General features: G+C 47.7%; 1 protein-coding gene across 1 annotated transcript in view; it reads left to right on the forward strand.

Annotated features, from left to right (window-relative positions):
• Window positions 1-27,639, forward strand: part of HHLA1 (HERV-H LTR-associating 1) — a 37,128-nt gene that overhangs the window by 2,784 nt on the left and 6,705 nt on the right. The window contains exons 3-14 of the mRNA XM_045456148.1: window positions 1,629-1,688; window positions 2,542-2,622; window positions 3,837-3,920; window positions 4,025-4,108; window positions 10,032-10,115; window positions 11,451-11,507; window positions 11,612-11,704; window positions 14,205-14,441; window positions 17,195-17,434; window positions 20,321-20,389; window positions 20,721-20,795; window positions 25,981-26,137. Of these exons, the coding sequence (XP_045312104.1) occupies window positions 1,629-1,688; window positions 2,542-2,622; window positions 3,837-3,920; window positions 4,025-4,108; window positions 10,032-10,115; window positions 11,451-11,507; window positions 11,612-11,704; window positions 14,205-14,441; window positions 17,195-17,434; window positions 20,321-20,389; window positions 20,721-20,795; window positions 25,981-26,137 (1,321 nt within the window). The remainder of the gene's footprint in view (window positions 1-1,628; window positions 1,689-2,541; window positions 2,623-3,836; window positions 3,921-4,024; window positions 4,109-10,031; window positions 10,116-11,450; window positions 11,508-11,611; window positions 11,705-14,204; window positions 14,442-17,194; window positions 17,435-20,320; window positions 20,390-20,720; window positions 20,796-25,980; window positions 26,138-27,639) is intronic.

A 27,639-nucleotide genomic window follows, 5' to 3' on the forward strand; every position in this document is an offset into this window, starting at 1 on the left:
GCTGCCACAATTGTCACTGGGGCGGCTTCCTGTAGACTCTTCAGGTGGAGTGCCCTTCAGAGCGCCAGACGGGAGAGCAGGCCGTGTGCCAGCTTTTGACCTGCTTGATCACAAATGTCTGTCTCAGAGTTCCTACTGTCATCGCGTCACCCACTCCCCCCAGTAACCGTGTGTACGGAAGGGGACCCATGGACCCCACCTGCCTCTGACCTCAACGCTCCAGTAGTTAACCAGGAAGCTTGGAGTCCTTGAAAAGCCAGGGAACACCCCAAAGCATTCGTCCACAGATGAACGGATAAAGAAAATGCGGTATGTCCATTCAGTGAAATATCATGCAGCCTTAAAAAGGAAGATAATCTTGCCATATACATGACGGATGGTCCTGGAGGACGTTATGCTACGTGAAGCCAGTCACAGAAGGACAAATACTACATGATGCCTCTTCTTCTAGGAGGTATCTAAAATCGTCACTCCTACAAGCAGAGAGTAGAAAGGGGGTTGCCAGAGGCAAAGGGAAGGAGGAAACAGGGCCACTGGTCAGGTACGGGGTATAACTACGTACATCACGTCGCTTTCCTGGGCCTCAATTTCCCCATCCTTCAAAGGGAATGTCGGACAAGATACTTGCAAAGGATGTTACGAACTGTGCACGGCTGCGTTTCCACAATCCTGTTTCGTTCATGAGAACTTTTATTTCAGTGTCTGGAAACAAAGACATTCAAAAGGAAAAAGAGGCAGCCATCCTCGGCACGACGGGTAACTAAGCCAGCCTTGAATCCTGACTTGCTCTGTAGCTCTGGAACTTGGTTTTCAGCCTGTCTGTGCCTTGGTTTTTCCATCTATAAAATGGGCATAAAGCACCCCCCCCCAGAATGTAACACGAAACATAATCATTCCGACAGTAATAGAAACAAATACGGTATGTTCATAATGCCACCTAACCCCAAACCACCAATCCTCCAGGTCACGGCTTTCCAGCCACTTCCACAGGGAGGCCCTCTCGAGTGCCCCCTAGACCAGGCTGGGCGTCCTGAGGGAGGAGCTCCTGGCATCCTGCTGGGCCCCGTCTGCTGCCTCTCACGTGTGATTACCCTCCTCCTGCCCGGGGCACAGACAGCAAACCCCACAGAGGCGGAGACCTGTCTCTCTCTCTCTCTCTCAACTCCCAGCATGACTGCATGGCCCTCAGTGAGTGTTTGTTGAATGAATAAAGAATGAACGTACGCTTAGGCATTTCAAGATTTCCTGTGACGTTTTCTTCACTAGCATGAACTTCACCAAGCCGGCCAGTGGCCTGCTCTCATGACAAGGCCACTTGTCTGCAGCTCTTAGGAAGCAGGTTCTGGGCTGTCTTGTTTAGGCAAGCTTCTTCTCCACTCTGAGCCTCAGCTTCCAGATCCATAAAGGGGTGGGGTAGATTAGGCCCCCTGCCTGGGGATCACCTGCCTGTTTATTAAAATGTGAATTTCTAGGCCAAGGTCGGCCTAAGGAGACTCGAGTATTGGGGGCAGGAGTCTGCCTTCTCACACGGCAGGTGATTCCACCCTTCTCTAAGCCCAAGGCCCCTGCGCCGAGGCCCCTAAGTCTCTTCCAGTGACGTGTCTCCCCCGAAGTCTTTCTCTCCCCAGTGTCTGGCCTTGGAGGAGAAGAGAGGAAGGAAAAGGGGGTGGCTTTTCTCGACACCACAGGTGAGTCCCTTCCTCCCTTCGGGGCTCCGTGGGCGGGCCGGCTAAGGGAGCCCCCTCCCCGCCCCCATGTCTCCAGACCCCCACTCATAATCCCCACAGCCTCAGTCTTTAGATTGCGTGATCCACACAATTATCCAAGCATTAACCACTGAGAACCACCTTGTTAGTGAAAATATAAAGAGGAGCATTAACCATTCTTTCCGCCTCATCTACTGCTATCCCGAATCTTCAGGAAAGAGCCTGCGAGGGGCGGGTCTTAACCTGGCAAGGTCTCTCCACTCAGCTGCACACTCCCAATATCTGGGGGAGTGACCCACTGGTTGATTGATTTTGGTGCGGATGTCTGGGCCGCGTCCCAGACCTGTTAGATCCGGATCTCCGAAGAGGGAGTCCGAGCATCAGAATAGGAGAATCAAAAAAATAAATAAATAAAACCAAACATTTTTCTCCGAGTGATGCCAGGTGCCCAGCCAGGGCATCGTCTGTTCGACCACGTAGTCAGTTCCAAACGCAGTGGGGTTGAGAAACCTTGCCGTTTCCGTGGGCTTCCCATCACGCGTGGGCATCCGCCACCGATCTCTACTGTCCCCAAATGCAGAGATAAATTATTCACAAAGGGAGCACTCCCGTCTTCACGGGGACTTGTCTTCTCTAACTTGTCATGATGTATGCCGCTGGCTGTCACCTCCTGAGGACGAGAACCGCCTTTTATCTCCGGACTCCATGTGCCCGGCAGTGGGGATGAGTTCCGGAAACGTCCAAAGACGAGGCACAGGTGCCTGAATGTCGGCATCGGGGAACTTCTGTTGTCGAAAAAAGCCTGCTGGTGACAGTATCTGCAAATCTCTTCTAGAACTGCCCGCGAGGTCAGTCGATCTGTCCGCGCTGAACCTGACAGAGCTGGTGAACGGGATGCTGAGCAGAGCTTTAAAAGGTACCCTTTGTCGGTCGGGGCTCCCGGGTGGCTCTGTGGGTTGAGCATCTGACTCTTGATTTCGGCGCAGGTCGTGACCTCACGGTGCGTGATTTCGAGTCCCGCATCAGGCTCCAGGCTGGCAGGTGGATCCTGCTTGGGATTCTCTCTCCCTCTCTCTCTGTCCCTCCCCCACTTGCACGCTCTCTCTCTCTCTCTCTCTCTCAAAATAAACAAACATTAAAAAAAATTTTTTTGGGGGCGCCTGGGTGGCGCAGTCGGTTAAGCGTCCGACTTCAGCCAGGTCACGATCTCGCGGTCTGGGAGTTCGAGCCCCGCGTCAGGCTCTGGGCTGATGGCTCAGAGCCTGGAGCCTGTTTCCGATTCTGTGTCTCCCTCTCGCTCTGCCCCTCCCCCGTTCATGCTCTGTCTCTCTCTGTCCCAAAAATGAATAAACGTTGAAAAAAAAATTTTTTTTTTAAGGATAACCTTTTTTAAAAAGCCCAGTCCAGGCACACGTTGGTCTTGTGCCCAGTTCCCTTCTGGAGGGTCTGCAGTCTGGGCAAGACACGTCACATCTCTGCATGCCGGCTCCTCCCTGCTCAGATGGAAGGCGTGGTGTCCTCCCGGACCCCTGATGAGATTGAAAACATCCACATGAAGTAGGAGGCTGGCCAACATCTTGAGAGCGAGCTGCACCCCAGACATGGCACCCGGACAGACATTTCTAATCACACCTGCCCTGCGAGAGAGCCACCAGGGCTTAGGGACAGATCGGAAACACAGCCAAGGGACAGGTCCTTCTGCAATTTGGGTTTTGCTTATATTCAATTTTGCGCATTAACTTCCATTTTTGTTCCTTTATTGTATATTTTTGTCATTTATTTTTATTATTTGCTCACCATCTTTTTTTTTTAATTTTTTAATGTGTATTTTATTTTTGAGAGAGAGAGAGAGAGAGAGAAAGAGAGAGTGTGAGCAGGGAAGGGGCAGAGAGAGAGGGAGACGCAGAATCCGAAGCAGGCTCCAGGCTCTGAGCTGTCAGCCCAGAGCCCAACGCAGGGCTTGAACTCACAGACCGAGAGATCATGGCCTGAGCCGAAGTCGGACGCTTCACCGACGGAGCCACCCAGGCGCCCCTCATCATCTTTTTAATTTCTCTTATCTATTTACTAATTGGTAGTATTCTTATTGTCAGTAGGCATTTGACTTCTTTATCTCACTATCTCTGGCAGATACGAAGACGTTCTTCTCCCTGCTGAGCATCACCTCCTACAGTTCCGTGGCCTTCCACAAGTTTTCCGTGGCCATTTACAACAGTAAGTGCCCCCCGGCTCTGCTGGGCAGAGGTGATGGTGAGCAACCGGCCGGCAGGGCCAGGTTTCTGTCTCAGGATTGCCGTGTGGATCGTGTCTCTTCACAGTTTCTAACCTGAAGGCTGTGGACCCGGCCAGGTTCCCCACCCGGTACTGTTACTGTCTGAACAACCGGACCAATGACTTATCAGGTGGGTGGAGCCACTCCCCCCACCCCCCAGGCTTGCGGCTTTCCTGATGTCGCTTGTGCCCTTTCAGATGAATTTGAATTAACTTCCTTTCTCCCTGGAGTGAAATAAGACAGTAATATCTATTGTGCTTAAACGTGTGCACACTTCACTGTCACAGAAGGTGCTTTCCTTGGTTTTTATCTTAGAGAAATAGGGATGACTGAACAAACGGGCAAGAACAAAATGTTCACGCTGCGTTGTTTTAAGAGAAAAAGGGGAGAACAACGTACCTACGTATCATTAGAAAAATGGTTAGTTGCGTGTATAAACTTTGGGAAACAGCCATAGGCATTGCATAAATGAATGGGTGTGGCCAGATTTGGCCCATGTATGGAAACATTTCCATGATATTTTTTTTCTTTTTTTTTTTTTAAGTTTTCTTTCTTTCTTTATTTTGAGAGAGAGAGAGAGAGTGTGTGTGTAGGGGAGGGGCAGAGAGAGAGGGACAGAGAGAATCCCAAGCAGGCTCTGCACTGTCAGCACAGAGCCTGATGCAAGGCTCGAACCCACAAACTGTGAGGTCTTGACCTGAGCCCAAATCAAGAGTTGGGCAGTTAACCGACTGAGCCACCCAGGCGCGCCTCTGTGACATTTTTAATTAGAAAAAGAGAGTTACAAAATAATGCATAGAATACACGGTCATTGGTGAAGAGACACATACCTTGATGCCAGGTAAGTGGTTACCCCATGAAAGAAGATTGTGTTGCGTGTTTTGCAGCAGAAGAGGGTTGATTAAGGGGGCTTGGATTCATCTGGTCTTTTTTTTTTTCTTTCAATGCGAGTATATTCACGTACTACTTTTATAATTGGAATTTAAAACTATTCAGTGCTCCTTCTGTTTAGAGAATCCTGCAAGGTGAAACTGAGAATTACTCTCTCAATGCTCATTTGCCCATCTAGTAATTCTTTACTGGGCGCATGTTGTTAGCCAGACCCTCTTCTGGTTTGAGGGCCCCCACTGAGCAAAGCAGGTGCACACCCCCTGCTCTCATGAACTTGGGCTCTATAGAAAGGGACAGTCAATGGATACACCAAAAACACCTGGTATGTTGGCCGATAGCATGATCGTGAGAACAATAAAGCAGGGGACAGGTGAGGAGGGAAGTGGTAATGGGCTCAGCTGCAGTGTATAGCGTGGTCAGAAAAGTCCTTGCTAAGGAGGCAGGAAGTGGAGAGACAACCCTGTGGTATCCGGGGACTGAGAGTTCCAGGCAAAAGCCCAGACAGCGGGGTGAGGACTGGAGAGGCCAGCATGGCTGGAGCAGGCAAGCCAGCACCGACAGTCATGGGAAATGAGCTCAAGGTTGTGGGGGCAAAGCAGGGAGGGTATCGGGGATCGAGTAGAAGTTTATAGTCCACTGCGAGGATTTGGATTCTCACCCTGGAAGGAAGCCAGTGTGGGGGTGCCTGGGTGGCTCAGTTGGGCAGGCGGCTGACTCTTGATTCGGCTCAGGTCATGATCTCACAGTTCGTGAGGTTGAGCCCCACATCCGGCTCTTCGCTGACAGTGTGGAGCCTGCTTGGGATTCTCTCTCTCCCTCTCTCTCTGCCTTCCTCCTCCCCCAAATAAATAAATAAACTTAAAAAAAGAAGTAAGCCGGGGCGCCTGGGTGGCGCAGTCGGTTAAGCATCCGACTTCAGCCAGGTCACAATCTCGCGGTCCGTGAGTTCGAGCCCCGCGTCAGGCTCTGGGCTGATGGCTCAGAGCCTGGAGCCTGTTTCCGATTCTGTGTCTCCCTCTCTCTCTGCCCCTGCCCCTTTCATGCTCTGTCTCTCTCTGTCCCCAAAATAAATGTTGAAAAAAAAAATTTTTTTTTAATTAAAAAAAAAAAAAAAAAAAAAAAAGTAAGCCAATGTGATTGTCCACACAGAAGAGTGATATGATCTAACTTACATTTTAAAAAGGATCTCTTTGGTTGTTGATTAAAAAAAGAGACTGTAGGGGAGTGCCTGGGTGGCTCAAACGTCTGACTTCAGCTCAGGTCACGATCTGTGGTCTGTGAGCTCGAGTCCCGCATCAGGCTCTGCTCTGACAGCTCGGAGCCTGGAGCCAGTGCCCCTGCCAGGAAAGAGTTTCTACTTCTACCTGGCGAGCCAAAGCATATTTCCCTATACCTGAAATGATGATTTGAAAAGAATTGATCCCTGGAACCTCACCACTGATAAAATAGCATATGGCTCCTCCTGTAAGCCACAGAGATTTTTACAAGGTTTACGGCCGACACATTATGATGTGCTGATGTCCACTCCCCCCAGACCGCTGCCACGAGAGGCTGGGCACAGGCTGGCATCTTGTCACTGCTCAGTATCTGTAGGGAAGATGGATTTGTGGATAATCTTCAGACCCAGATTGTTTTCTCTTGAATATCCTCAACTTTGACTTAAGGCCCTCCTGTAAGGATGTATTTGCTGCATATTTGTTTTATTTCTCTAAATGAAAACAGCTTAAATTTTCTTGATTTGGAAAACAATCTATTGGGGCACCTGGGTGGCTCAGTCGGTTGAGGGTCCAACTCTTGATTTTGGCTCAGGTCATGATCCTAAGGTCGTGGGATCGAGCCCCCTGTCGGGTCCCATGCTGAGCATGGAGTCTGCTTAAGCCTCTCTCTCTCTCTCTCTCTCTCTCTCTCTCTCTTTCTCTCTCCCTCTCTCTCTCTCTCTCTTCCCCTCTGCCTCTCTCCCCCACTCATGCTTTCTGTCTCTTAAATGAAAAAAATTTTTGAAGAAAATAATGTATTATGAAGTCAAAATGTCAGATGGCAGGGACAGTATAATCAAAAAAATCAGAGGGGTGCCTGGGTGGCTCAGTTGCTTAAGCAGCTCACTCTTGATTTCGGCTCAGGTCATGATCTCACGGTTCATGGGTTCAAGCCCTGCGCTGGGCTTTGTGCTGACAGCTCTCAGGGCCTGGAGCCTGCTTTGGATTCTGTGTCTCCCTCTCTCTCTGCCCCTTCCCTGCTTGTGCTCTTTCTCTCTCTTTCTCTCAAAAATAAATGAAAACATCCAATTTTTTTTTTAATCAGAAACACCTGATGTCCCAACATCCATAGGTAATCCCATTACCCAAGGTGGTCTAAACCACCTCTCTAACCTGCCTGCCTAAGCCATCTGTCAGCTAGTTATCTAGCCTACCTGCCTGCCATCCCACCTACCCCATCCATCTACCCACCCAACTTTGCATTCTGTATATTATTTAGAATATAAGCCCGGCTAGTGTGACAAATGACCCCAAAACAGGGTGGCTTACAGAGGGTAGAAGGTAATAGCTTTTGTGTGTGGCCATCTGGGTAAATATACCAGGGCTGCTCTGATGGTATGATGGTGTAGGGGGCCCAGGGTCCTTCTAGCTTGTTGCCCTGCCTCCCATGATGCATTGCCCTTGTTCTCATAGTCCAGGATGGTTTGCCACCGCATCCACATCCCAGCAACAAGGAAGAGGAAGAAAGGAACTGAAGACATGCCCGCCCACTATAGAAACTCACAGTCTGGAAACCTTCCACATGCTTCTTCCCACATTCAGTTGCCCAGAATTTAGCCCTATGGCCACACCCCCCGGGGCAAACAGGCTCAAAAATGTCGTTTTTAAGCTACGTTAAACCCGGTTGTGCCCAACTGAAATTTCGTGTTCTCTTGCTAAAGGAAGGTGGGAGAATGGATATTGAGAGAAAACCTTCCGTATCTACCATGTTTTCTATGTAGCATTATAATCCGCCTTTAAGCCAATCAGTATGTCTTAAAAACCGTTCTATTCCAATGAATATAAATATGCCACATCCTTCGTATGAATTCATAGCATTGGTTGCAAGAATGTACCATAAGGACTTAATTTGTCTCCTCTTGATAGAAACTTAGTTTATCCCCCCGTGTTTGTACGATTATCAACAACGCTGTACCTGTGTACGATCGCTTGAGTACGTGCCCAATTATGCTGGAGGATATCGTCCTTGACAGGGAAACAATTTTGCAGTGATTCAAATTGCTAAAATGTTCTCTGGACACCTTGCATGAGTTTAGACCCCTACCAGTAACGTTTGAAAGCGCGTGTCTTTCCCCCACCCTTGCCGACATGAAGTACTAAGTCACATTCTTAAATCATTACCAATTGGATAGGCAAAAGGTTGTTTCCCCTATTTTCTGTTTATATGTGAAAGTAGTCAGAAATCACTCATCTGGAGGCATGGCTACTAAGTTAGATGATTCAGATTTTCATCAAAACAAAGAATATTGGTGAGGTAATGATAGCTGATTTTCTTCCAAGCCTAATAAGGGGATTGTAAACAGCCATTCTGAAGGGAGAGTTCGCGCAGCGTGTTGAGTAAGGGATTGCTCGAGCAGCGGTGGGAAAAGTGGGAAGAGTGGGCACTTTGGCCCAACATAGACCTCAGTTCAAATTCAAGCTCCACCACATCCTCTGGCACCTTGGGAAAGTTCCATGATCTCTCCGAAACTTGGGCAGCGCCTGGATTCCATCCTTGATGTCCGGCCTCTAGAAACCCGGTCTTAGCTTCTATGCAATGGTAGTAGCAGATTGCCGTTTACTGCTCTGCCTCTGAGTCTCTCTCTCCCACGAATCTCAGCTTCAGGAGGGCAGAGATGGGGTCTCACACAATCCTTCAGTCCCGAGCAGGTGTCTGACACCCTGCAAACAGTCAATAAATATTCATGGTATAAATGAATAAAAAAAAAAAAGACATTTAAGAAGTAGGAAGGAAATGGATGGAAGGAGTCATGAAATGCCACCCTTCCTCACTTTCCATAACGGGACCAAGGACAGGCTGGTCTAAAGAGACACGGGAAGGAGGCGTTCTTCTGCATGGCCACGTGGCCACATCTGCATCTGTGTACGACCGCCTGTCCCCTCTGGGAGACTGAGCGTGTGACCGTGCAGGTGCGGTAAGATCACACGATGGTTCTGGTTCCCTTAGAGGAATGTCCGCCTCCTCTTGGCCTCGTGGGCCGTACATTCCATTGGTTGTCACGTGACATTTTCCCACCGCTCCCGGTTCCGCATTTTCAGTCCTCTGTGTTCTATATTTTCAAGTCACCTTGCCCCCCACTGAAGCTCATAATCCCGTTGAGTAAAGGAAGTGTTTTCCAAAGCATGACAGGAAATTGTCCAGATGACACCAGAAGCTTCCCCCTTACTGTTTGGGGCTCCTAAAATTCATGCCCGTTTTGGAAGCCACACGTGCACTGGATCCTGGAAAACCACAAGCGAACAGCAGAGGAAGTCGCAGCACTTTGCCTGCACATGTATCGGGAGCTTTCATTGGTCAATGGCACCCACTGTGTCAAGCAATGGCCCTGTTCAAATCCTGCTCAGAGAGAAAGTTCACAAAGATTTGGAGCCTGAAATGTGACATTCTCCCAACCTCCTCCCTCAGCATTCTTCACAAGTGGGCACAGGAGCAGAAGTCCCCGGTTCTATTTTGTATAGGCTTCCCGTCTCTTTATAACCCACCATTAACGTTTACCTCACTTTTTGAAAATCCAAAATTATGTAAATTCCTGTTGCCTAACTGTGGGGTCGCTTCCTGTCGAATCGATTTGGTATACTAAAGCAATTTGATGAGATAATAGGGGACCACAAATGAGAACAACCGTTATTCAGTAATGCGGCTTTTCCGCAGACGTTTGGTGTTGGCATAGAGGGATTCGGAGGGAGAGGGCAGTGGGAGGGGAAATGATGGTGGATCCAGAAGTTTTCTCCTGGAATTGAGACATCTTTATAATTAGTAATATTTCTCTGCATGATCGTTAACATCCCTCAACAAACTGAGCAAAACCAAACTCGTAACATTTACTCTGAAAAGTCCAAACACACTACACTTTTCCGCCCAAGTCTCCGGATCGGAACCGTAAACCTCCTCGATCCTTCTTGCAGATTTCACGGCCCTGCTGGTGGACGTCGTTGGAAATTCTACCAGCTACCTCACAGAGATTTTCAAGTCAACCTCAATCCTCTCAGGTGTGTTCATCTTGAAAACTCTTGAAAAATTGGAGATTCGGCGAATTGGCGTCCATCAAGGGTATATCAGTCAAAGTTGGTAGACTCCCCACCCCAAGCCCTGGCACAGGCCGGGCTGCCCGGAACCTCTGTGGGTGTTTTATTTAGACAATCAGTGTGGCCCAGTTGCAACCACTAGTATTTGAAGACTCGGTCTTTCAGTCAGAGCTATTCCTGGTATCAAAGACCTTGGAGGAAGAGTCCGAGGCTCAAAGTTAGGGGAATCCAGGCAGACTCAAGAAAACAGCTTCTACTGGATAGCTACACTCCCATTTCAAAGATGAGAACACGGGGATTTAGAGAGGTTTCCTGTTTTGCTCAAGGTTAGTTCAGAATGTAGAATTCGATCTATATGCAGCCTAAGCCCATGTCCGGCATACAGCTGAGAAGGATCTGCCTCTTTCACAAGATGGCCTCATATAACCCCCAGGCAATTCACATTCCCCCGGGGACCCACTGTGCAAAGCACATTTCTAGTCAATTGCCCGCACATGGACTCATCAGAAGGCTGGTGTGCTGCACCATGCAGCAATTACTGTGCTAGAAACAGTGGGGAGCCAGAAAGAGAAATAATAATAGATATCATTAGCCACTAAGGACTCTTCCAGGGCTTTCCATGTTTTCCCCCATTGGATCCTAACTACAACCTTGTGGAATAACTACATGTTTATCCCCACTTTACGGGTAAGGAAACTATTGCATATGAGGTCAAGTGTCTTGCCCAAGATTATTCTACAGAAATGGAATTCTAACCCAGGCAATCTGGCTCTCTAAAGCCCATGCTCTTGCTTCCTATGCTAATGTATATAATAATGAGACCCCCATTACCAGCGATAATTATTATTATTATGACGATTTACCGAGATTCTCCATCTGCCAGGCACCATACTTGATACCCAAACTCACACAAAACCTTCCATCCCATGGAGATTGGGGGATTTGGAAAGCCCACAGAAGCGAGTGTGGAATTCAAATATTCACCATTTTAAAGATGGGTAAACTGAGTCCTAGAGAGGTCAAGCAGTTCGCTCATGGCCATAAAGCTGATAAATGGCAGCGCTGATGTTGTAACACTGGTAGTTGACCCCAGAGGCTGTGTCCTTAGCCATTATATTATATTGTACGCCCCCCCCCAAAAAAAAACCCCAGAAAATCAGGGCTGCCTTAAAAGGAAGGAGTTATCCTTATTTTCCTATAACATCCTGAGCTAGGGATTTCCAGCTTAATTTTCATTTCAGCCAAAGACTTAAAGCTTCGGAACCATTGCTAAGCCTTGTGTACTCGTTTGTCTTCCAGTGAGTCAGACAAATGAATCCGACTGCACCTTCATCTGTATGATGACAGGAAAGTCAGGTGAACCAGCAGCCATTCTTTGACAAGCTCTCTGAGCTGAGGCATAAGCCGAACCCTCCAGCAGGTGAACCCAAGATTTGATCCTGTGGGTGTGGTTTTTGTAGGACGGAACCTTTCTGACTTCTGGGAGGTGGCAGAGAAATCTCCTGTTATCAACTACACATTTACCAGCAGCATGCCTGGTGGTCCAGGTGAGTGTGAACCCCCCAGACTCCTACTGTCGTCTCCAGACCAGGGGCGCAGCCGGCAGACTGAAGACTGAATTCTGCCCTCACGGGTTAGCTATACCGTGCTAAAATCAAAGGTTTTGGCCATTAAAGAAAAGTAATCTCTGGATTCTCTTACAAAAGAAGATCTGGTGACCAAGAAACAACGGGAGTTGAGTAGCCTCTGTCCCCATCCCTCCTATTAGAAGGGACACCTTTCTCCTTTTTTCCAGAGCCCTCTCTGCTCCCTGTTACCTTGCTTTTTTTTTTTTTTCATATTAACTACCTGGCTTTTGTAGGTAATTGAATTTGTGACCTTGTTTAGACATTGTCACCCTATAGTACTCAGCCGCTACCCAACTGTCCTCTACGCCTCTGAAAGCACCTAGCCATCTGCTGGCCTTTTCCCTGGCACCAGGTGGCCTTTTTAGAACCACCTTTAAGCCTTCTTTTGTCCCTACACTTAACTGTCACTTCTAGCTGAATGAAGTTTCTTGAATCTGGCTGGTCCTCCAAGATTATCGGCTGCTGCCGTGATTATCTCAGTTCCAGTCCTTGCCATCTACCTTCGAATTAAAATAGCCTCTGAGCCAGTTTTCCTGGACCCAGCCTCTTATTTCTTTAAAATATCCATTCATTGGGGTGCCTGGGTGGCTCGGTTGAGTGTCCGACTTCAGCTCAGGTCATGATCTTGTGGTCTGTGAGTTTGAGCCCCGCGTCGACTCTGTGCTGACAGCTCAGAGCCTAGAGCCTGCTTCGGATTCTGTGTCTTCCTCTCTCTCTGCCCCTCCCCTGCTCATGCTCTGTCTCTCTCTGTCTCCGAAATAAGTAAACATAAGAAAAAATTAAAATACCCATTTACTGCCATAAGAGTGATAGTCTTGAAATACAATTAGGTTTTGTCTCCTCACTGCTCAGAACTAAGTCAAGATCAGAGGGTCCAAAGTGCTTAGCTTGGAGTATACATTTTTCTGGAATTATATTCAGCCTCATCTGCTCTCTTCCTTTGAATCTTCTGTTCAAATGACATTGAAATTCCTGCCTCTTCTTGCAGATGGCATCTACCTCCCATGCCTCTGCTGCCTTGCTCAGCCTGGAACTCTTTCCCCACTTTTCCATATTTCAGCACCCAACTTATCTGTCAATCCCCAGCTCAGCTGCTGCCTCCCCCTTCCTAAAAATCTCCCAATCAAAATTTGTCTTCTATCTCTATGACTCTGCACCATGGCGCTTGTACGTCATTTGGACTCTGTGTTACTCCAGGTTGGATCACAGGTGACTTTCCATGTGTGTCTGCTCCCTGAGTGGTCATTGATGGCAGACACCGAATCTTTTTCAGCCCCACAATCTTCCTCCCCTCTCCCTTCCCCCTGGCATGTATCATGTACATAGTAGGTTCTTCATCAGGGTTTCTCGGCATGAAATGAAATTTACAGTAAATCTCCAGTTCCACTGGAGTTGGCTGCCGTGATTTGCATCTTGTAGCTGCATTTACTTATCTTAGTTATGCTGAGGAAGGAAGCTCGTCTCTTGTGGAACGAGGCTGCTTGATAAGGGGATAAAATGGGCATTTGGTGGGTTCCCTTCTCCTACTTGATTCTGAGGACAGATCTGAGGATTGAGTGAATGTCACTTCTTTAGAGTCCTTCCATGACCTTCCCACCCCAGTCTCAACTGTGTGTCTTCTTTGTGCTCCTTTATAAAGTACAAATGCTTGGGAAGAGAGAAAATATGTACAAGTGGACTCATAGTTACAAGGTTAATGTGCCTGATAGCCAGTCAGTCACCTGGCTGAGTGATGGTTTGATTGGGAGTCCATGAGTCCATGAGTCCAATTCACCTGGAAACAAGGACCGGGCCTCTGGTGCATGTGGGTATTACTGAGCCCAGAAGTAAGGCAGGAGAGAAGAAATAAGGCTGCAGGGCCACATCTTAACCATTGCACAGGATGTTCCATACACAATGACCCGCCAAAGGGGCAAGCAGGGGCTGAAATCTCACCAGTGAGCAGGTCGGCCTTTGTCCATCCAGAAGGGACCCGATGGGCCAGTGGGGGCCTGTCATCCTAACGTGCCGTCCCCACCACTCAAGTCTTCCCAACTGGAGAGAGAAGGTAAAATTAACACTTGAGCCCCGTCCTCCATTTCTCCACGGAGCACCCAAGGAGGCCGGGTAGATTTCCCCCTGAATTGAGCCTTCCTGCCATCTCTGTGAGAGCCTGTCTTTCAAGAAGCTTCCTCCTGGCACCATCTGATTCTGTTCACAGTGCTTCCTCACACAGTGTTTTTGGAAATTGATATTTTAGCTTACTTTGCCGTTCAAAAAGAAACCCTCCTCTTTGGTGATATAGGGTACTGTTCCAAGTAAGGTTCGAAACTCGGCATTCAGTACATTTGTTGTCCAATGACCTTTCAGGGGCTTGACGGTTCTGTGTCCAAAGTGTCAACCATATGAAAGCTTCCCTTGACTATCAATCTCCCTTCACGTACAGCTACCAAGGGCTCGTCTGTGACTTCAATGCCCATACCCACAAGCCAGCAAACACTACCAAGGACAAGCCCCCCGCACGGAGCCCAGAGCACCAGAGTGTCCTCTCTGAGAACTGTTCCCTGGACAGAGACAACTCCTCTTGCAAAGGGAGAGCAGACCCAGAACCCAGGAAGCCTTCCTGAGCTTCACTCCAGGACCACGGCCACGCGGGGCAGCGCCTCCCCAACCCCAGCCTTGGGTAAGAAGCTTTCTCTCCCTTTCCCCTCCTGTCCTGTATCTCCCTCCTAGTCCCCCTAGGCTCACATAAATAAATAAAGTCCTTCCTTTCTCCCTTCTCCAGAGACCTCTTTCTTTCTCAGCATCCCTTAAATAAGAGAGCGACATGAGCCAGTATGGATTCCATACAGACAAGCCAAAGCGCCAAATATCATTGGCATAATGTCCTGCTAACCCTCACGTGTATGGCTTTTATTCTGAAATAGTTTAAGACTCACAAGATGTTGCAAAAATAGTACAGAAGTCTCCCTGATCCCTCTCACTCAGCATCCCCCAATAAGCATATCAGTAAGAATATCTGACACAAGTGAAGTACATTGAAGGATAAGGTATTTTTATTTTGGCAAAGCACTTAGCAATATCTCTTCTGAAATGAACACTAAATGGTGGACTTTTATGGCAGCGTTAGGCTGATTTAAAACTGGCTGGATAATGATGCCAAGAATATGTTAACGACATGATGCCAGCATGGAAATCTGCCACGGACGGCGTGCCAGGGGGTTCCTCCTTCCCCACCACCTTTGTGGACACCATCACTGGTGTCACTGAAGATGAAAAGCCGTGCTCGTGCTATTTGGAAACAAGATACAACTGAGATAACTCTTTCGTTAAAAGCCAATAGTGCCTCAGTGAGTTCTGACAAGGGACCAGTCATAAGATTCATTCATTCATTCATTCATTCACCCACCCACTCATCAAGACGTGTATTTACTACCAGACTCCAGACTGGCTGTTGAAAACGCAGCTCTATCAATGTTTCATTTCGTACTTGAGCTCGCCAACCAGGGAGGGAGACACAGGCATGTGAACTGAGAGTTACATCTAGCCTACAAAGAGCTATTGTCCTGGGGAGCCCAGTGAAGGGGCTTCTGGGAGAAGGTGAGAACTGATGGGAGTCAGGCAAGCAGGAAAACAAGAATGAGGAAAAGCAATCAACTTCACCGACCAGAAAGTCGTTAGTACCATAGCCAGTATCTTGACAATTACCCATAATTAGAAAGTTTCCTAGAATAATATTTTTTAAAAATGATGTGATGGCTAGTGGCAAGAAAAATCGTAAAATAGCTACAAGCCTAGCAGGAAAAGTGCTGGGTTTTATACAAGAAAAAACTATAAAACTTTAATGGGAGAAATACATGCATATTTAAATAAATGATGTGATATCACTTCTCGGCCTTTTGGCTAAGATCGAGTGAAATAAAGGAAGTGATATACCATGTTCTGGATGAGAAATCTAAATATTTTTTTAAAAATTTGTAATTTTTTAAAGGTGCATTTATTTTTGAGAGAGAGAGACGGGGAGAGGGAGAGAGGCAGAGTGTGAGCGGGGGAGGGTCAGAGAGAGAGGGAGACAGAATCCAAAGCAGGCTCCAGGCTCTGAGCTGTCAGCACAGACCCCAATGTGGGGTTCAAACTCTCGAACCGTGAGATCATGACCTGAGCCGAAGTTGGATGTTTAACCCACTGAGCCACCAGGCGCCCCAAGAAATCTGAATATTTTCAAGATGGCATTTGTTCCCAACTTAACTTATAGAGTTAAAGTTTTCCAAGGGGGTGAGTTTTTTGTTTTGTTTTTTAAGTTTATTTATTTTGAGAGAGAGAGGGAGAGAGAGAGAGAGCAGGGGAGGGGCAGAGAAAGAGGGAGAGACAGAGACTCCCAAGCAGGCTCCATGCTGTCAGCAGGGAGCCAGATGCAAGGCTCGAACCCACGAACCGTGAGATCATGACCTGAGCCAAAACCACGTGTCGGCTGCTTAACCAACTGAGCCACCCAGGAGCCCAACGGGTTATTTTTAAAAACTTGAAAAAAAGTTATTTTAATTCCTATCATGGAAATGAGCAAGAGAGAACCCCCAGCAATTGTTTAAAAGGCCACGAAGAGAAGAGAAGAGAAGAGAAGAGAAGTTCTTCCTCAAATGCCGTGATATTGCATTGTTATCAGTAGCATTATCATCATCTCCATTTTGATGATAACACCAAAAAACAATGTGAAGTCATTTGTCCCAAATTTCACAACATGGGGGAGGCAGGAACAGAATTTCCCCTCCAGGTCTCCTTACCTCAAACCCCTTAACCTTTCCTCTAGATCATGAGATGAGAAATGTGCTCTTAACTTTGAGGGAACCCACTGCCCCCGAACACACACTTTAGCTGATTGTTCGGACGTCCAAGGGATTTGCAGGTTTCTTTCTCGTTTTTTTTTAAGATTTTTTTTATGTTTATTTTTGAGACAGAGCGAGACAGAGTATGAGCAGGGGAAGGGCAGAGAGGGAGACACAGAATCTGAAGCAGGCTCCAGGCTCTGAGCTGTCAGCACAGAGCCCGACACGGGGCTCGAACCCACGAACTACAACATCATGACGTGAGGTGAAGTCAGACGCTCAACTGACTGAGCCACCCAGGTTGCCCCAAGATTTTATTTTTAAGCAATCTCTACATCCAATGTGGGGCTCGAACTCACAGCCCTGAGATCGAGTCACATGCTCTACTGACTGAGCCAGCCAGGTGCCCCTGGACGTGTCTCTCTTGTTGGTAATTAGGAAAATAAAGTTTACCGTGGTCCATTTATTCCAGGTCAGGGTAGAGCGTAAGTCCCTGGGTCATCTGTATTATGCATGCACATTACATTTGGTAACATTTCAACGTTTTGGTAATTTTATACCTGAATCAAAATGGTCAAGAATTAAAAGTCTTCTGTTACTGCCCCATGTGCAGCTACCAGGAGGGTGGCCCGGACTCCATGGGTGACAACCAGCAGTCAGGCGTGGACTTCCAACCTACCTGTGCCCTGGGCTCAGACCATGGGTGAGAAAGCACCCGGAGGGCCTCCCTGGGAAACATCGTCCTCCACACCCACATCTCCTGCAGAGGCCATGACCACGTGGAGCCTTTCTGGGCCACCCGCTGGGGCAGCATCCACACAGGGCAGCTCATCCCAGGCCAGCCCAGCCTCAGGTAAGAGGGGATGTTCACTGAAGTTAGCATTGTCCGTTTTTAAAACATTTTCTAAATTTTTATTTGTTTTATATTTTCTTATGTTTATTTTTGAGAGAGAGAGAGTATGAGAGGGGGAGGGACAGAGACAGAGGGAGACACAGAATCGGAAGCAGGCTCCAGGCCCTGAGCTGGCAGCACAGAGCCTGATGTGGGGCGCGAACTCGTGAACGGTGAGATCGCGACCTGAGCCCAAGTCGGACGCTCCACCGACTGAGCCACCCAGGCGCCCCACATTTTCTAAATTTTTAAAATGTAATGCACACACAGAAAAGTAATAAACCATAAGTTGGCACCATAATTAATAATCATAAGGTGAACCCTCTCTTCCTTCTCTTTACCCCAACCCTTTTCTTCCCATCTTGGATGAGTGAGCGAATGAATGAATGAATGAATGAAAACTCCTTCTTCGCAGGAATCTCCCACATCCTCTCTCTTTTACGTGCCCACATTCCAATGTCTTCTTTTCCCTGGGTTTCACTGTCCATGAAACGTGTGACCAGTAAGAGCCAACATTGTTCACTCCAGAGAATGCGACTGCCTTTTTGGTGGAGTATTATTATGTATTAATGTTATTACATTAATTACATATACAAGCTGTATATGCAATGTAACGTAGCATGTTCATTACTTATGTACACAAATATAATTGTATATACGTTAATACGTAATCATTTTTACTATCAGGAAAGCCTGAGTTCTAACAAAAGCAAGAGAAAAATTGTCAAATGTGATCCCAACACTATATTTCTACGTGTATTTGTTTTTATGGGTGTGTAATAAATATACACAGAAAATAGAACATAGAACAAAATAAGACTGAAAAAACTTCACCACATATTAACCTTGACTATAACCAGGAAGTAGCTATGATTTTAATTTGTTTTCACTCCACTGACATGAATTTTCTATATTTTCTACTCCTCTAACCAAATACATGTTTTGTTGTATTTGTTTTTGAAATCACTTCCTCTGGAACCTGCAGCCCAAGGCCCTCCATCCACGCTCACCAGAGTCCCTATGTCATAACACTCATCGTTGGTGTTTAGTGTCCATTAACTGGCCCTTCCTCCCTCTGGGCCACACTCTCCTCAAGGGCCTGAGTCTTTAATCTCCAGTTCTCAGGAAACACAGCAGGCACTCAGGAAAATGTGTCGAACTACCTACATTTCGTAAGAAAGGGCCTAAGTGCCAAGTCTCGACTTGAGGCTCGAAATCGCAATTGCGCAAACAGACGCGGAAATGCAATTTTGATAGCTGTAATCGGAGTAGCACCTCACATGATTGCACAGGGAAACTAAAAGCTAACGCCTTTGGTTTGGGCTAGCTGGATGCCAGCATCCAGCATGGCCCGAGGCCATGCGCTCTGGTCTTTATTTCAGACACAGCTGGGCTGGGACCCTGATTCCACCGTTGCTGCTGTCTGTCCTTAGGCGGCTCTCTTGATCTCTCTGAGGCCTGGGTTTTTCATCTTCAAAACGGGGGAGGCGATACCTGCTTTCAGAGTGGCTGTGAGGATTGGATCGGGTGGCCCGGGTGACGTGTTGATCTCAGCACACAGCACCCTGGCCCCACCCAGTCAATGGCAGCTCCTACTAACTGGTCCCACGGCACCCACAGCGCAGCATGGCCACAGCCCCCGGAGACGCGCTTCCCCAAGGGCAGTGGCAAACGGGACACCGCCAGAGCGGAGCATGCCTCTGCTCTCGCCCTGGGTCCCTTTCGTCTCTGATCACCTGCGAGTCTGCGGTCCTTTCGTTCAACTGTAACCAGCGATCACAGACTAGTGAACTCTGTGTTGGGGTTGCGCCGAGAGCGGCTCAGTTTCTAGAACCGCACAGAAACACGCCCCGGTAGCAAGCATCAGTTGACGCCTTCCGGGTTCAGGGGCTTAGCTGATGAGTAGGAGCCCCGTAATTGAAGAGGAATCCAAAATAGCTGTTGGCCCGCTTGGAGAAAATGGCAAGACTGCCCATGGACCTGATCTGCTCGCTAACCACTGTACTTCTTGGGTCTCAGAGAAGACGTCACCCGTCCCCAGCCCCCCATTCGCTGCTCAGGTGTGGGTCAGCCTCACCCCTGACCAATCTCCCCCTCCCTCACCCCCTGCCAGGAGGCTGTGTTATCAGGTTGGCCGGGGGCCAGGATCTTGACCGCAAGGATCATGCCCCGAGGTGGCCCTTCACCACGACTTTATGAGCATGATCAAGAGAATCGTTGAGATGAGCCCATGCTTGAGGGTGAAGATGCGCTGAGCGTGCACTGAGCCTGTGCCCGGACGCAGAGGAGCGAAAAGCACGTTCGCTTCGCCCAGGAGCAGCGGTGCTTGGACGCTGCCCGTGCCACGCCACTGCCGTCCCATCCACTTCTTCATTTCGTGCCAGGATCGGCGGCTTCCCCATGGCATCCGTTGCCCGTTTCCTCCTCTACCCTGGGAGTGCCGCCATTGCAAGTTCTATCTCCTCCTCCGGTCTGCATCCTTACTGCCCTGCCAGGTACCTGGCTTAATAACCGCCGCTGGTTGACTAGGGCAGGACCTGTGGCATAGGGCCTCTTCCCCCCATCGGGCATCCCGAGATCAAACACAGGCTCGGGGCGCCTGGGTGGGTCAGTCAGTTAAGCGTCCAGCTGTTCATCTCGGCTCAGGTCATGATCTCACGCTTCATGGGTTCGAGCCCAGCATGGGGCTCTGCACTGACAACACGGAGCCTGCTTGGGATTCTGTCTCTCTCCCTCTCTTTCTGCCCACCCCCTTCTCTCTCTCTCTGTCTCTCTCAAAATAAATAAACTTTTGAAAAATTCCAAAAACAAAAACCACGAGCTTACACCTCTCTCATTTCCTCCCAGGAACCTTCACCCCTGGCACACAGACCCCGAATCCAACCAAGGCACCAGCCCCTAGATACCCACAAACAGGTAAGACCGTGCATCTGGGAAGAGAAACCCAACACCGTGTGGCTTTGGGGCAGGGGCTCAAGAGGACAGGAGAGCCTGCAGGCTGACTAACCTGGTCACTGTACTTTACTGGTTCTCCCGGGAAAAGGGGCAGGAGAACTGGTTTACAAGTCTTGCTGTCTTATGAAATGGTCCTGTGGTTTGCATAAAGCACTCCCTCTTTCTAGGCCACAGTTTCCCTAGAGAACTTTCAAGAACTTTTCATCCTGAAGGTGCTATGATTCTTCGGTTGTGTGTATAACCCAAGGCCAGTTCACGCTGACTTTTGCGAGGCCATTCTCGCCCCCTGCAGGTGACGCCCCGTTGGCCTGGCCATTTGCCCCTGGAGAGGAACCAGCCCTGGCCCCGGGACCCCACCAGGTTTCTAGTACGTACCAGCAGTCCGCCGCTCTGTGGCTTTTGTTTGTTTGGAACGAGGTTGTGTCGTGCCACAAAAAGAGGTCTGTTTGATAAATTTAGGTTCGGACCGCTGGGATTCAATCCTAGCTCTGCCATTTACTGCAGAGGGGGTCTCCTGCGCTCAGCTTCAGGAATTCAGCTCCCTCGACTGTGAAGTAGGAATAATAACAATCATTGCAGGCACTAAAACTGTCTTTATCCCTCCCGGGTTTTGGATTGAGTAAGGTAATGTGTGGGGAAGAGATTTGGAACGACAGAGTTCCGCATAACTTCATCCAATCAACTTGTATCGAGTGAACGCCTATTGAGCTAGGGGCTGTGCGCTTAGCCAAACAGAGGCTGTTCCTTTAATGAGCCTGATGTCCACGGGGCAGCAGAAGGGGTAAGGGGTAAAGGATGACTCCGAAACTCAACCTCCATTCCCCAGGTGCAATTTACTCGTGTTCCATTTTATTTTGTTATTATTTTTTATGTTTTTTTATTTTTTATTTTTGAGAGAGAGAGAGAGAGAGAGAGACAGAACGTGAGTGGGGGAGGGGAAGAGAGAGAGGGAGACACAGAATCCGAAGCAGGTTCCAGGCTCCGAGCCGTCAGCACAGAGCCCGATGCAGGGCTCAAACCCACGAACCGTGAGATCATGACCTGAGCCGAATTCAGACGCTCAACCGACTGAGCCATCCAGGCGCCCTGCTTTTTGTTCCATTTTAAAGGACACCCTGCCTTCCCCACCTCTGACACCTCGTTTTTATGGAATTCTCGAGGAGGCTTATGTCCAGGGCTAAATGGCTGGGTTTTCGAGATCCCTCACAGAGGCCCAGGGCTTCGGTGTCTGGGGATGCGTTGCATCTTTCCACTTTGGGATGCCTCACTCCCTTCCTTTCTGTTCTGTATGACAGAAATTGATACAAAGTGAGTCCTTCAAAGCGGCTTTGAATCCTCAGGCCCCTCCTACTCCTGGACGCCTTTCTATACTAGTTTTCTGAATGTTCCTGGACTCTCCAGTCATATGTCAGTGGAGCATTATTAAATTCCTGGGGACGACACAGCCTCTTTTTTTCATACAGCAGAGATCTGCCTCCAACCCCCGCCCAACCTGCGGTGAATGGGCCTTTCAGACACAAAGCCATGATTATACTGCCGGCCCAAATTATAGCCATTTTCCCCCAGAGGTTCTAAAGAAACACATTATTGGAGCAGATAAGGGCAGTTGTCAGCCTGAGTTTCAGAAAACAAGTTAACTGTATTTAAAACTATCTGTATGTATATCTTTTTCTGTATCTATATCTACTTATATAGCTCTGTATATCATCTATCTATCTATCTATCTCTGTGTTTCTATCCTTCTATCCAACCATCCATCTGATAAGCAATATACGTATAAAATAAAGGGGTTTGACGACTTCCAATAAATGATTGTTTCCATTCACACACACACACACACACACACACACACACAAATCATGCCGCAGAGTCTTTTGAGATTTACTCATTCATCCATTCAATGAGTGTTTACTGAGCTCCTACTGTTTCCCAGGCACCGTGCTAAGCCTATTTTTTCTTTTTCTTTTTGCGATAATTCCGCAAGGTAGGTAGTGTTATCTTCATGAGGCAATTTCGGTGATCACTACAGATAAAATGTGACTCTATTTTGAGCCTAGATTTGTCTAATTCCAAAGCCTGTGCTCATCCCAACCTTCTAGGTTATCTCTCCCAAGATGCTCCATTTGTACAACATAATCACAGTTTGAGGGAGAGATTGAGAAGTTTCTTTAGAGAAAAAGAGGTAAATGCTGTGTGCATGCAGAGAAGGAGAGATTAGCTCCATTTGGAGGAATTGTTGAAGAAGTTTCCCCTGATTAAGAAAGAGGCATCTGGGGCGCCTGGGTGGTTCAGTCGGTTAAGCATCTGGACTCTTGATCTCGGCTCAGGTCATGGTCTCACGGTTCGTGAGTTCAAGCACCATATGGGGCTACATATGTTAAGTATGGAGCCTGCTTGGGATTCTCTCTCTGTCTCTCTCTCTCTCTCTGTCTCTTTCTCTCTCTCTCTCTCTCTCAGAATAAATAAATCTAAAAAATTAAAAAAAGAAAGAGGCATCTGCACAGGGCTGCCTCTAAATATGCATTCTACGCAGAGGCACAGCTTATGCAAAGGCACTGGGGCAGGAAAGGACGATGTTTCCCAGGGGCTGAGAAATTCCCTGTGGCTGGAGTTCTGATGCTACAAGAAAGAATGATGAGGAGTGAGGGTGCAGAGGCTGGCAAGGGGGAGGTCCCCAGGGCCATGGAAGGAGCGTGGACCTCTCCTTGGACAAGAGGAAGGGACATGGTCAGGTTTGTGGTGCAGAAAGTTTTCTCTGGCTGCAGAGTGGAGACTAAAGAGGGGAGGGGAGGAGCAGAGATACTGGTGAGGAGACTTGTACTAACCACAGCCACAGATGATGGGGGCTGGAGCTAGGAGCTGGTTGTGTGCATAAGGAGACTCGAGTGGTGCTCAAGAGACAGAATCAAGAGGATGCAATGACAGTAGAGTGATCACCAGGAGGTCACCAAACGTTATTCCCAAGTTTGAACGACTGAGCGGTGAAGTGCCATTTCCTGAGATGAAGAAGCCTGGGAGACGCTGGGAAGGGGAGAGGGGATGTGGATGTTGAGCCTCAGGAATGTTAAGGATGTCCAGCCCGTAAAGTATGGTGGTTACAAGCATAGGTTCCAGACTCAGGTCTTGCCAAGGTCACTATCTGCTGTAGAACTGATCAAACTGAAGAATCAATCAGACCCTCCGTGTCCTCTCCTATAAAATAGTACTTCTGATATCCACACTACATGCTTTCATGAGGATTAAATGAAATAATGTAGGTACGGAACTTAGGAAAGTACCTGATATGTATCACGTGCTCAGTAAGTTAAAGCAAAAAGTCATAGCATCTTTACAAAAATTGACAAATGCCCTGGAGGGTTTACTGTTCTGATTGACTCAGGATAAAATTCAAAATACATTTCCTTCCTACGTTTTTAATGAAATCGTTCTCGAACACTATAAGCCCTCTCTCCACTTTAATAAATACACAACCGATAGATGAATGGATAAAGAAGATGCTGTATGCATACACAATAGAATAGCACTCAGCCATAAAAAGAATGAAATCTCGCCCTTTGCAGCAACGCGGGTGGAGCTAGAGAGTATAATGCTAAATGAAATTAAGTCAAAGAAAGACAAATACCATATGATTTCACTCATATATGGAATTTAGGAATCAAAACAAAGGGAAAAAAAACAGAAAGAGAGAGAGAGAGGGAGAGAGAAACCAAGAAACAGACTCTTAACTATAGAGAACAAACAGATGATTACCAGAGGGGAAGTCGGGGGGCGGGGGATGGGATACATAGGTGACGGGGATTAAGAGTACACTTATCTTCTTTTTTAGTATTTATTTATTTTTGAGAGAGAGAGACAGAGTGTGAGAGGGAGAGGGACAGAGAGAGAGAGAGAGACACAGACTCCGAAGCAGGTTCCAGTCTCTGGGCTGTGAGCACAGAGCCCATTGTGGGGCTCGAACTCACAAACCGTGAGATCATGACCTGAGCTGAAGTTGGATGCCCAACCGACCGAGCCACCCAGGTGCCCCAAGAGTACACTTATCTTGATGAACACGGAATAATACATGGAATTGCTGAATTACTATATTGTATACCTGCAACTAATATAACACAGTTAACTACACTGGAATTAAAAATAAAAATAAATATATATATATATACTTATAAAACTGCTAAATTTTAATTTGCAAAAAGGTAAAAACATGACTCACAAAAATAAGAAATGAACACATGTCAGAAATATTATTCAACCATTAATTAATGAATTAAGATTTGTTCAATAGAGTTTGAGGAACAGGGATCTTTATAATCGATCCTAGGAATTTGGAAGCAAATTTGCTAACCGATATCCTACAGCAATAAATTCTTTTTTTTTTTTTTTTTTTTACTGGACAAAAATCAATTGCACCTTTACCACATAAAATGCATTTACATTGCTATCAGCTAACCTCTTCAGAGTGGTAAAAACCTACTCAATAAATCAGTCAAAGGCACACACTCTTATATAACCAGATAATCCCCACAGAGTCTGCTGAACAATACCCAGAACTTATTTCCAGGTTTTAGATCCTTTTTCTTGATAGCAGCTGGTGATTCTTTGTTGGAAGATTATTATCAATATCCTAGTATAATCTTCGAATCACTAGAAGGTGAGCTCTGTAAGAGGAAGCCTCTTTTCCTTTCTTATTTAGTGTTGTATCTCTTGTGTCTATTCTGCCCGACAAGCAGGGAATGTTCAATACATTTTTAGTAAATCAATAATAATCGCTACCGTCTAGTGTTTATTCCACGCCAGGAACTTTGCAACATGCTTCGTACAAATCTTTTTCTCATTTAATCCTCGCGGTTATCATCTGGTAACGTATACCCATGCACGTGTACACAGTCGTGCCCACATACCCATGCCAAACACATATACCCATGCCTGCACACGCTCACGCGCACTCACATGCACGCACACACACACGCACCCCATACCCACTGCTCCATCAAATTATTCTCCACTTCCCTATGAAGTTCCCAGCAAACCATCCCCTTGCCTGATATGAGTCACCATATCCTCTACCCCTCACGCTGGAAATGCCTCCACCTGATCCATTGCTGTTTAATGCTTTAGATCCTTTTTTTTTCCATTATGTTTCTTTATCTTTGAGAGGCAGAGAAAGACAGAGCACGAGTGGGAGAGGGGCAGAGTGAGAGGGAGACACAGAATCCGAAGCAGGCTCCGGGCTGAGCTGTCAGCCCAGAGCCCGACGCAGGGCTCGAACTCACGGAGTGTGAGATCATGACCTGTGCCGAAGTCGGAAGCTCAACCGACTGAGCCACCCAGGCGCCCCTAGATCCTTTTTCAATATTTGCTCTCAGTGAAACCTTCCCCACCTGTCTCGTGCATTCTCACGGCGGCTCTTCCGGGCACTGAGGAAGCAAGACTGTCTCACCTGTCCCTCTCAGAGCCACCTGAGATCCGGGGAGACTCTACTTACTAAAGCACAGGGAGAAGATGCTTTTGCTCAAACCTTGTTGATTTCAGCAGTCTGGGGTTGCATCTTCCAGGGTGTCCTCGGCTGCTGGTCGAAGAGGGGGCCGTCACAGCCGCTCCCCTCCCCCTGGCCATCCGGAAGCTCAACCCTTGCCTGATGGAGCTGTGCCGCTTTTTCCAGCAATGCCTCTGCATGAGCCAGAAGAGAGACCCCAGGATGGAGGCCATGAGGTAACCTGGGCCAGTTGCCACCTTCCAGAGTCAGTATTTAGAGGCTGCTTATGCCGTGTGGATGCTCTGCCGGCCACCAGGTGACCGGGCAGAGAGAGGTGACAGGGGTACGTCAAGGAATCGACTCTCCAGTCTTCTACTAGACCATCACTTCCTTGCGAGCCAGTATGGAACCTCATTCATTTCTGGGTCCCCAGGACCACGAGTGCAACTGAGTTGAGTCGAGTCGAGCTGAGCCGAGCTCCGTCACACCTGGTGCAATGATCTCACAGGACTTCGTGGGGTCCTGGAGTCCCCAGGGGCCTCAGCCTGGTGAGATCTGCCAGAAGAGAATAGTCAGAGGGTATGCCCATCTACATTCCAGATCTTTCTAAATCCCTGACACTCATTTGCTGGCCAAACGTGAAGACTGTAAAAAGAAATTCAGAAGGCAGACAGGGTTTCATATTAGAAGTTCTGGGCGTGGGCAGTTTCCCGCCCTTGAGAGTGCAGACTTTCTACCCTTTCTTCTGGAGTTTCTTATTGGTTGTAAATCCAGAACCAAACAAATGTGGCTGAATACTTCTGCTCCGGTGGCCCGGGGCCAATCTCTCCGGTCTTTAATGTCACTTTCAGAGTCCACTCATGACCCTTCAGCTTTTCAAATCTCCATCAGCCACTGGCTCTGAACCCTGTGCAGGTTTGCAGCCTCTTTTCATTGTGTCCTTGTCTTGAATCCCTCAATCGGTGTGGATGTTTCCTCCACCCAGAGAGGGAGGTGAGCAAGGTCCATAGACCCGAGGGTGTTAGCAAGCAACATGGAGTCATTGCAGCCATGCTTTCTTACAGGATCAGACCACGGCTAGAACTTTTTTCTACCAGCTTTTCAAATCAACAACACGAGTTGAGTCTCTAGTAATTATCTTTTAGGCTGATCCACAGGAATTGAGAGATGAATCAGAAACAGACCCAGAGGGGTGCCTGGGCGGCTCAGTTGGTTAAGCGTCCGACTTTGGCTCAGGTCATGGTCTTGTGGTTCGTGAGTTTGAGTCCCATATCAAACCCCACATCAGGCTCCATGCTGACAGCTCGGAGTCTGCTTGGAACTCTCTCTCTCTCCTTCTCCCTCTCTCTCAAAATAAATAAATAAAAGAAAAAGAAATAGACCCAGAAACTGAGGGGCTCATAGATGAGAGAAAGCAATGGTCATAAACACAAATCAAAATATAACATAGTAGGGATGCCTGGTTGGCTGAGTCAGTCAAGCATCCGACTTTGGCTGAGGTCATGATCTCACAGTCGGTGAGTTCGAGCCCCACGTCGGGCTCCGTGCTGACAGCTCAGAGCCTGGAACCTGCTTCAGATTCTGGGTCTCCCTTTCTCTCTGTTCCTCCCCCACTCGCACTCTGTCTCTCTCACTCTCTCTCAAAAAATAAAAACAAACATTTAAAAATATATATATATAACACAGTAAGGGACAGAACCAAGTTACACATGAGGCAGAACCTATTCATTGTATCCCC

Source organism: Leopardus geoffroyi, chromosome C3 (assembly GCF_018350155.1).
Source record: "Leopardus geoffroyi isolate Oge1 chromosome C3, O.geoffroyi_Oge1_pat1.0, whole genome shotgun sequence".
Lineage (NCBI taxonomy): Eukaryota > Metazoa > Chordata > Mammalia > Carnivora > Felidae > Leopardus > Leopardus geoffroyi.